Genomic DNA, 10,475 nt, shown 5'->3' with positions numbered 1-10,475 from the left:
TTTTTTAAGGGGGGGGGGGGGGGGGGGGGGTGAGCTAGTTGACCGGGTTAGGCTTGGCATAAGCTGTGTTCAAAATGAGCTCAAGTGAGATCAAACATTATCTTGTTCTAATCTCCATATTTCAGATACTTGGTAGCGGGACTAGATCTTTCCACATATTTTTCTTTGCCATTGGAGAGAATATTTTCCATTTACTTCACATAGGATCATTATTGAGAGACCGTACTAGTTTGTTGAGGATTGTTCTCATGTGTATTTGAAAAATGTTTGCTTGCAATTTCTTTGGCAGAATTTCTTTATTTTTCTCTAAATGAGTTGCTGCTTTTATAGTCTCTTTCATGCGATTGTATTTTAATCCTGTTTCAAATTTGCAGGATTTAAGGTTGTAGTTTGGATGACATTAGATCTATATATTAACAATGACTTCAAGTATGTTAACTGGGGAGCGAAGGTAATAATAATTCTTATTCTGAATCTCTGTCATTCATTTTTCTTTTCAAATGCAAATGAGAACTCTTCCTGTTCATTTTACTGTTTTCTGAACCTTTCCTGCTGTAACATGATGTGGATTCATGCCAATGTAATTCTAGGCTTTAATACCTCAAAATTTATGTTGACAAAGGGATGTAATTGATTTTCTAGCTGTGGAAAAATGGAAAATGAGACACAAATCTGAAATATGGAAAATCATGAAGGTGAGACGGTCATATATTCTAAGTCTGGAATGAGATTTTAGAATTTCCTTGGAGCTATTCCAATAAATGGTCATATAGGCTAAGGGCTTGTTTGGTAAATGGCAGTCCACCACTTTGGCATTTTGACCTGACCAAGGTCAAATTGCCAAGAAGATTTTTGGTTATTCAATGGTTTGCTCCAAACCGCTGAAAACTGAAACGCTGCTGCCCCTCAATAATGCTTGCCCATCAATGGATGGGCAAGCAAATTTAAGGAGTCTTGAGCTTATATAGGAGCCTCAAGGCTCCAATCCGTGGGAAAAGTGGGAAAACAAATGGCTCCCCTTATTATTATTATCAAGGTTTAAAAAGGCGAAATTGAGGCGCGCCTCAGTACGAGGCGTAGGCCACACTGCCCACACACACTCACTGCCTCACTAAGTTGTCGAGCGCATTGCCTTCCAAGTGGCAGAATATTATTTATATATATATATATATATATATATATATATACATATACATATATATAGCCTCTGTACACAAAGCAAACAACATACGCAAGAAAAAAAATTATTTAGGAGAAAACAAGACATTGCCTAAGCAGCTAAGCTTGGAGGTCGCCGGTGCAGAGTGAAGACGCCAGAAAGTGGAGCCGAGGAGACATGGAGTTCGCTTCTTTCTTCTCTCGCAGAGTCGCAGTCTTGTTCTTTCTTCTTTATTCATTAGGGTAAATGGGTAATAGGGTTGGGTCTTTTTTATTGGGCTATAAAAGAAAAATTGGGCTTGAAAAATTGTTTGGGATTGCCATTCCGCCTCAAACACGCCCTGATGCGTGTCTGAGGCGTACGCATCTATTCCTGCGAAAGAGGCGTACGCCTCAGTGCTCTCGCCTCAAATTGTATAAATATTTATTTTTTTTACAACTTAGTTAGGCACAGAGCATTATTTTTCTTTAAAAAAATTGTATAAATATTTATTTTTTGGAATATAATAAAATTAACTTATGTATAAAAGTTGAGGCTTACACCTCGCCTCAAATTACACAACTCCTCAAGGCATGCCTCCGCCTTTTCAAACCTTTATTATTATTATTATTATTATTATTATTATTAATTTTAATGATATATGTATACCCTTATAGGTCATTTTACATGTTAATTGCTAATCTAAACAACTAATTTTACCAAACATGTTTTTACAAATTGCTGATACAATTCGCTGGTCAAAATTACTAACACAATGCCTAAATATTAATTTACTTTACTTTCATTCATCATGAGCTCTAATTTTATCACCAATGACATTACTTTTTGATGGAGAACAAAATGAGAAAATGATAAACGTTTGAGCAAGACTGATAAGGCACTAATTCAAGATGAAAATGGAAAGTAACCAATCAATCAAGCATAAGATTTGCATGTCACAAATGGTGCATAATTCATGGGATTGGAGCAGAAAATTAGGGGAAGACAAATCACACAATTATGCTATTTACTTGTTTATTCATTGTATTAGTTTATGGGGGTGTTGGACAATTGGCTATTGGCTGTTAGCTGATATCTTATTGTGTTAATTGGTTTGACCAGCTGATAGCACTAGATGGTTATAGAAAAGTGTTTGGTAAATTAGTTGTTTATTCTTAGCTGATTACATGTAACATAACATATAAGGGCATAAGTATATTGTGTTATTTACTTAACTCTTAATTATAATTTATTGTTATCGTTGTGTTATTATTAATTATTTTTTAACTATTATTTTTTGTTTTATTATTAATATTGTTATATTTATAAAGAAATACTTCATAGTTAATAATAATTCAACGTATCGGTTAACACAATTATATATATATATATATATATATATATATATATATATATATATATAATTTAGTTGTCGGGCTCTAGGCGGTTCTGATGATATTAAAAATGTAAATTTGAATAAAAATTGAATAAATATAAAAACCACAATAGCCAACAACTATTTAGGGCTAAATTAGACTTTTAAAACGAAAATGTAATTAGTTGATATTAATAAATTACTCAAAGTAGCTTTTTCATTTTCAGCTTATTGGCATCAATAGCCAAAAAGTTGTTTACCAAACATTCATATTAGCTGGTTGACTAGTCAAACACGCTAAAGTTGGTCAACCAAGCTAGACTTTGGTTGATAATACATTTTCCAAACACCCCTTATAAATAAGGAGCCTCCCGTAGAGTGAAAGCATGACATATTGGTTAGAAAATATTAGCTATTGCAGGATTTGCAGCTGGGTAAGAACTAGTGTAGCTTAGTGACAACCCTGTTCTTTCACATCTCATAAAAGCATTTCCTTTCTTTTCCCATTTCCTGCTTTTTTACTCTAACAAGGACCTTCACCTTGTTACTTGTAGGTTTGTTTTAAAACCACTGCCTAAAAGCATCTTATGATTTGAGTTTATAGAGTTACGTATTGTATTTGTATAATTGTATCTACTTATGTCTATACCTTGAATTATCTCTTTGATACTAAAGCAAACTGAATATTTTAAGGAAATATTTCTTTCTCCTACTAGAAGTATTAAGATCATTGTTTGTTAGGCTCATGGGTGCTCTTCGGCCTTAATGATTTTCTTTATAATTATTTAGGATGAATGAACTAATGAGATCTAGTATGTGTTATGTACTCGGGCGAATGCGCACATCACAAGGTGAGTTGGTGATTAGGGTTATCGGAGGTTGTTTGCAGGTTGCCTATGTTGAGAGATGAATTAAAGGAACAAGGGCGGAAAGGCAAAACCTGACTTTAATTAGGGAACAAGATACTAGGAATGTTTTGAGAGTTTTCCACCTCTGATTTTATCTTAACTTTTTGCTTGCTTGTCCTTTTATTAGAATGAAAATCCCCTTTATATAGGAGGGTTAGAGCATCCTTATCAATTAAGATATTTCGCGGTTTTTTAGGAGTTTTTGTAAGTGTGATTAGGAAAGAGAAAATAGTAGAAGATGAAAAAAAAAAAAAACAATTAGAATTAACAAAACAAAAATTTAAGTGTCAGGCGCGCCTCAGGTTAGCATATATTTGACATGCCCATGATGTATAATCATTTATAATTTCCTAATGGTAGTTTGCCATTATATCATTTAAGGTGGGCCTCTGCGAGGAGAGGTGGCATGACTGTCCTTGGCAAAGTTGCTGTTCCAAAACCCTTGAATTTACCAAGTCAGAGGTATATGGTTACTGTCTAGATAGTATTCTGCTATAATTTTATGTTGCTTTCTGATATTCTATGTGCTAATATTTCTATAGATTAGAGAACCACGGATTGGATCCAGATGTTGAAATTGTTCCCAAGTAAGTGCTCTGTACGATGACTGTACTTCAGTTTTCTATACATGCAATTTTTTTTCCTAGTTTGTGTTGGTCTCTCTATATGAGGATGGCACTAGTAGTGCTGGGCCTCTCAAAAAGGGTTGATGTTGTTCAATTGTTGTCTTCATTGGGACTCTGTGATACAGGGGAACTCTCAGCTGGGGAAGCAAAACATCTTCAACTACCCCAAATGCATGGGCTTCTTCTACATTGTCCCCAAATGCTGATGGTGGCACTAGCTCTCCGAGTCATCTCAGTGCCTGCCCTTCTTCTGGTGGGAACGGTAGTCGACCGTCTACTGCTGGTAGTGATAGAACACATGAACCCAGTGTGAGTGCATGGGGTTCCAATTCTAGGCCATCATCAGCTTCTGGCGCATTGTCTTCTAGTCAAACATCATCAACATCCTTGCGCCCACGAAGTGCAGAGACAAGGCCTGGCAGCTCACAACTTTCACGTTTTGCTGAAACTGGTACAAATCATCCAACAGCATGGGGAGCTGGTACTACTGCAGAGCGATTGGTATGCGTTTTTGTTGCTAATATATGTCAATTTTGAATGGATTTTCTTTCTCTTCTGTTTGTAATTATCACCATAATCGGTGGTCTAGGCGGCCGACTAGGGGTGTCAACTGCCTTGGCCGCCTAGTTGGCTGATTAGCTATTGTTCCCTTTTTTGTTTGTTTGTTTTGTTTTTGTTTTTTTTTTGGGTGGGTTTTAAATGGTTTATTTTACTCAAAATGACATTGTTTTGAGCAAAGTAACTCTAAATCTTTTAAACCCTAAATGTTTTTTAGGTTAATATTTAATATTTTAGTATTAAATAGTTTATAATTATGAAGTCTTAAAAAATAAAATAAGTTTTAAAAAAATGTATAAATAATACTCTGTAATAAAATACACGAGCGCCTAGCGATTTTTTCAACCATGCTTGTAATATTATTCTCTCTACAATTTCCATTAGTTATTTTTCTAGCACAGTAATATTAGGGGGGAGCAAGAGGAGTATTGTGTAACTCCATTATTGAATCTTGTTAGTCTTTTCTTTTCATCAATTTGTGAGTCTGATAACAAATAACTGCTGATTGAACTGCAGTTAATGATCTTTGCTTTATTGCTCTTTTTGCTATCCCTTTAAACATAATTAATCACTGCACTTTAGATTTTTAGATCAAGGACTACTATCAATTTTTTGTGCACATGGCACAATTTCTATCTAGTGATATATAAAACAGGTCTTTTTCTTTCTTGCCTAAGATGTTTCACTTAACTTTTCTATTCTGTTAAGGTTCTTGTTTGTATTAGTTGCTTCTGAGCGTAAAGTATTGTTTAGTCTGAATTATGCTTGTAAATTTTCAGGGGATTTTAAACTCTAAAAACGAGGGATTTTCTCTAAGTTCTGGGGATTTTCCTACTCTTGGTTCTGAGAAAGATAATTCTGTGAAGACTAGTGAGCAACGAGGTAAGTGGTGTTGATGTCTTTCTTTTATTTATTTATTCTTAAATTTTTCTATTGCTGGTTATGTCTTGCTTTAATTGTTTAAGACATTGCTGTGTTTAAATGTGGTCATTTGTTTTATAGGTCATAGCTCTCACAGTCGGCCTAGCTCAGCTTCTGGTAAACTCTCACAGGACAAAGGCAATACTGATGGAACAAACCCTGGTCTGTACTGTATATTATTTACATCGTTTACAAATTATTGTCTTTTGCCCTGTTTTCTATTGTAATTAAAAATATACAAAGTGTTTGAAAATGTCTCATCCTTGTGATAGAGCAAGATGTCAAAAATGGAGCAGTTGGCATGTGGAGAAGAGATGGTCCCCATGATAGTATTCAGGCTGGAATGGACATGTGGCAAGGGGAGCCCCACCAGTATGTTAATGCTGATGTCCCCACTCAGCATTTTGATGCATGGCGTGGTCCTCCTATGCATCCTCCAAATTGGTATAATAGAGGACCTCCTGGGGGACCTGCCTATGGACCTCCTGTTGGTCCTGGTGGGTTTCCAATTGAACCATTCCCATACTATAGGCCTCAGATCCCCCATTTAGCAAATTCACAGCCAGTACCTCCTCCAGGGCATGGTCCTAGGGGACACCACCCGAGAAATAGTGATTTGTATAGGCCCCAAATACCAGATACTTATGTTCGCCCAGGTATGCCTTTTCGACCTGGGTTCTACCCTGGTCCAGTGGCTTTTGATGGCTATTATGGTCCGCCTATGGGGTACTGCAATTCCAGTGAGCGGGATATTCCACTTATGAGCATGCCTCCTGGCCCCCCTGTTTATAATAGATATCCAGCAACAAATGCTCCCGATCCAAGCAATTCTCATGCCAGAGCTGCTAGCCGAGGTATCAATAACAAAACATTGCCAGAACAAGTGGAACCTGCTCATCCTGATGATGCTCGACGACCATATAAAGTTCTTCTAAAGCAGCATGATGACTGTGGTAGAGTAGAGGATGGAGAGAATTCGAGACAAACTGTACCAGCTAATACTCCACATGGAGATAGGATCTGTCGGTCTGGGATATCATCACAAAAGAATGAATGGGAAGTCCACAGTAGTGAAGAAGAGATGCTTCCAAAGAGATCAGTAATGAATGAGAATTCTACTTCACACAGTGTTGATAATCAAAGAGGCAATTCTTCTGACAATGTCAAATTTAAATCAGTTGAAAGTATGGACAATGTAAGGACTGCTCCTGATAGTTGGATTCAAAGGTTTGCAACTACAGAATCCTCTCCTGGAATGGCTCAAGCATTGCCAGCTATGCAAAGAAGTTCAGTTTTGCCCGTTGCTGGGAAGGAATCAACTTTGATGAAAAAGATTGAAGGTTTGAATGCAAAAGTTCGAGCCCATGATGGGCATTTTGATCAACCAATTGGAGAGGAGAAAAGTAGGCCAGTTATTAATGTTAATGTTAAAAATTCTGTGGATGAAACTGGAAGCTCGACCATGTGTTTTGAAAGGACACATAGCTCTGGAAACCCTGTTTCACAGCCACATGTTTCAACCACTGACGTGTCGAGGTAGTTGGTCTATCTTTGTTTGTTTCTGTATAGCTTGTTTATTCATTCCCTTAATGAGTCTTCAACTTTTGCAGGAGAAGCTATCATGGTTTGCAAGGTAGAAGTGATCATCTTGCTAAAGCCAAGTTCAGTTGCCGTGACGATGGTTGGCGGAAGCAGCCTCTTTCTGCCGAATGCCCCCCTTCTTTTTCATATCCTAGTATTATATCTGCTTCTAATGTTCAGACTCATGGGTCTAATCCTCAAGTTGAGGCTATTGAAAATATTGTGACTAGTGTACCTGGGAAGGACGAGAAAGAATCTGTGCCTGAATTATTTGATTCAGTTGGTGGCCAGACACAGGTATTATATTACATTCACTGTAGGCATTTAGCTTTTTCCATTTTTTAGCGTGCAAATTTATTATTTAATTTTTCTTGTGGTCAACTAGCGTGCTAAAATGAAAGAGTTGGCAAAGCAACGTGCCTTACAGCTACAGAAAGAAGAGGAGGAACGAACTAGGGAGCAGAAGGCCAAGGCTCTTGCTAAATTGGAGGAATTGAATCGGCGTATGCAAGGAGGTGATTCTTCAGCCCAGAAGGCTGAAAAAGCTCCAATCACCAGTTCCATAAAGGAAGAGCAAGGACAGAGTCCACTTACTGAATCAGTTGCCACTGGTTCCTACTCTGAAGCACGAAGTGCACCTTTGGGCACAAAGCTTGATGGTGTTGCTGAAGTAAATGGGAGCACTCCTAGCCAGGGTGGTGAAGGTAGTAGTATTGAGTTACAAAGGAAGACTGCTAAAACAGCTGACTTAGAACCTACCATTGCACATGAACCGACTTTGACACTTCAGCAAGATCTCAACAGCACTGCCACTGATGGCAGGCTAACCCACCAATCTAATGACAGACATAAACGTACTGGCTACAAGCAAAGACAGAGTGTTGCAGCCCATAAGAATTTGAATGAATCATCAGCTCCAGTTGTTGTTAATGAGGCTCCAAAGAATCATGTTGATTACCCTGTGAATGATGATGTATCAACTGAGGTTGCTATTCACAGAGTTGGTCCAGGTGGTGAATCAAACACACCCAATAACTCTAGTACTATGGTCGAGGCCTGTTTACAGCAGAGAAGGAAAGGAAGTAGGGGTAGCAAGAATAAGCAGAAGATTGACGATATGCAATCTACCCCTGCTTCACTTCCTACAATGCATTCTAACAATGCTACTGCAAAAAACACAGAAAATGAAGTCTCCAAGACTTCTCTGCAAGTTTTAGATGTCAGTTCTGTTCAGGCAGCAATGAATAGTGACAATGGGCTGCAATCTTCAGAGCACCACTCTCCTTTTTCTAGCAAAGAAGGCCATGGCAGAGTAAGTAATCAGTGGAAACCTCAGCACTCTCGCAGGATATCAAGAAATCAACACGGTAATAGATTTGTGGATAAATCGCATGTAAGTGATGCCGTTGTGTGGGCTCCTGTTCGATCACAGACTAAACATGATACTGATGTTTTAGGTAGTCAGAAACTGGTACCTGATTCTGCAACTCCTGTGACGGGTGACAATGTGGTGCAGAGTAATTCTAAAAGCAAGAGGGCTGAAATGGAGAGGTATGTTCCAAAGCCAGTTGCCAAAGAGTTGGCTCAGCAGGGAAGTGGTCAACTCCCAGCCCTCACTTCCAACATTCATGCATCAGTAGATGCTACAAGCGGAAAGGCAGAATCGCGATTTGAAAGCACCAGATCTCTTCAACCTGTGGCTTCGACTGCTGAGAATGTGGGATCTGTCATAGATTCCAGGGAAGGGGAAGGTAAGACCAATAATAGTAGACATGGAAGAGCATGGCGCCAACGCAATTCAACAGAACCACAGCATGTGAAGGATGTGCACCATGTATCATCAGTGCCATCAGTCCATGGCACAAGCGATGAGAAATCTGGCCGAAATCAGTCTAAAGAACCAGAGTCAGATTCAACCAAGTCTGTATCCATGTGTACTAGTGACTTGAATAATTTGGATGGTTGGGGGATGCCTATTGATTCAGCAGCTCAACCCATGTGTTTGGGAGCCAAAGATGAAGGTGCAACAACAGGCAAAGCAAAATGGAATTCTACTAGGGACTACAAAAGCACAGTCAATGCTGGGCCAGATCACAAAAATAGTAAAATCGTTGAGACTGGAAAAGTTTACAATCAGTCAGTGGTGCCTGACATTAAGGAGATTGACAGAATGGTATCTGCTAAAGAAAATCGTGTCACTGGAAGTCGGGCTTTATCTCATTGGAAACCCAAGTCTCATGTGCATCCAGTTAACAGTCAGGTGCATGTTCGACAACAATGTGAGAAAGGTGAAGTAGGTGAGGCTGAGCTTGATCTTTCTGCATCTGAAAATAAAACAGTGCTAGATTTGAATCAGGGTCCCAAAAGAGATGGAAAACAACATTCATTAGGTGGGAGACCTATCTCCCCAAACCAACCTCCTGTTGGCTTGGATGAATCTGTTCCTGTGAGTGCAGAAACTCAGAATGAGCAGCGCTTTACCTCAGGATTCAGAAGGGGTGGGCAAAACAACCGTATAGGTAGGGGCCAAGAATCAGGTGGAGATTGGTCTTCTGGGTATGATAATCAGCAGCATAATGTCCATGTTAACCGGGAAAGGCGACGAAGTAATATGCTGCATTATGAATACCAGCCAGTAGGACAACACAACAATAAGTCCAGCAACTTTGGTGGGCCAGCATATAGCTCTCAAAATGTTCCAAGATACCGAGAGAGGGGACAGTCGAGACGGGGAGGTGGAAATTTTCATGAGCGGAAAGGAGGGCATCTTAGGGGAAACTCCAGTTATGATTGATGGTAATGTGGTTAATAGATTTATTTCTGTGACGGAAATCCCTAGACACTCGGTGCTTCTTGATTGAGCCACAGTATCTGCTGCATTTGCTTAGGGGAGTCATTTTACCTTCGTAGGAATATTTTTGCATAGTTGGACTAAAATGTGAGTGTTTTTCAATCCTGGACAAAAAGTGAAATACTCTAATGAGATCCATTTTCTAGAGATGTTTTCGGACCCTTTTTTTTTTTTTTTTTTTCTAGAAAATGCAAGGTGTCCATTATGATTGATGGTAATGTGGTTAATAGATTTATTTCTGTGACGGAAATCCCTAGACACTCGGTGCTTCTTGATGAGCCACAGTATCTGCTGCATTTGCTTATAAGCAAATGCAGCAGATACTGTGGCTCATCAAGAAGCACCGAGTGTCTAGGGATTTCCGTCACAGAAATAAATCTATTAACCACATTACCATCAATCATAATGGATAAGCAAATGCAGCAGATACTGTGGCTCAATCAAGAAGCACCGAGTGTCTAGGGATTTCCGTCACAGAAATAAATCTATTAACCACATTACCATCAATCATAATGGA

The 10,475-nt window shown here is 38.7% G+C and overlaps 1 protein-coding gene and 1 long non-coding RNA gene across 14 annotated transcripts in view; one reads left to right on the top strand and one right to left on the bottom strand.

Annotated features, from left to right (window-relative positions):
* LOC116022182 (protein MODIFIER OF SNC1 1) overlaps positions 1–10,107 on the top strand; it is a 12,686-nt gene extending 2,579 nt beyond the window's left edge. For 3 of the 4 annotated variants that reach the window (XM_031262780.1, XM_031262781.1, XM_031262782.1), the window contains 9 exons: positions 375–451; positions 3,803–3,883; positions 3,964–4,008; positions 4,173–4,548; positions 5,385–5,487; positions 5,608–5,688; positions 5,799–7,062; positions 7,137–7,404; positions 7,493–10,107. In XM_031262780.1, the coding sequence (XP_031118640.1) occupies positions 420–451; positions 3,803–3,883; positions 3,964–4,008; positions 4,173–4,548; positions 5,385–5,487; positions 5,608–5,688; positions 5,799–7,062; positions 7,137–7,404; positions 7,493–9,901 (4,659 nt within the window). In that variant the 5' untranslated portion in view covers positions 375–419 and the 3' untranslated portion in view covers positions 9,902–10,107. The remainder of the gene's footprint in view (positions 1–374; positions 452–3,802; positions 3,884–3,963; positions 4,009–4,172; positions 4,549–5,384; positions 5,488–5,607; positions 5,689–5,798; positions 7,063–7,136; positions 7,405–7,492) is intronic. The other variant, XM_031262783.1, reaches the window with a different exon arrangement.
* The window catches only part of LOC116022185, a 5,689-nt gene continuing 5,272 nt past the window's right edge, over positions 10,059–10,475 (bottom strand). For all 10 annotated transcript variants that reach the window (XR_004099147.1, XR_004099151.1, XR_004099148.1 and 7 more), the window contains one exon: positions 10,059–10,119. This is a non-coding gene — a long non-coding RNA (uncharacterized LOC116022185). The remainder of the gene's footprint in view (positions 10,120–10,475) is intronic.

The sequence above is a fragment of the Ipomoea triloba genome, chromosome 6 (assembly GCF_003576645.1).
Source record: "Ipomoea triloba cultivar NCNSP0323 chromosome 6, ASM357664v1".
Taxonomy (NCBI): Eukaryota; Viridiplantae; Streptophyta; class Magnoliopsida; order Solanales; family Convolvulaceae; genus Ipomoea; species Ipomoea triloba.
Note: the sequence above shows the minus strand (reverse complement) of the source record. Positions and strands in the feature narration are given on the sequence as shown.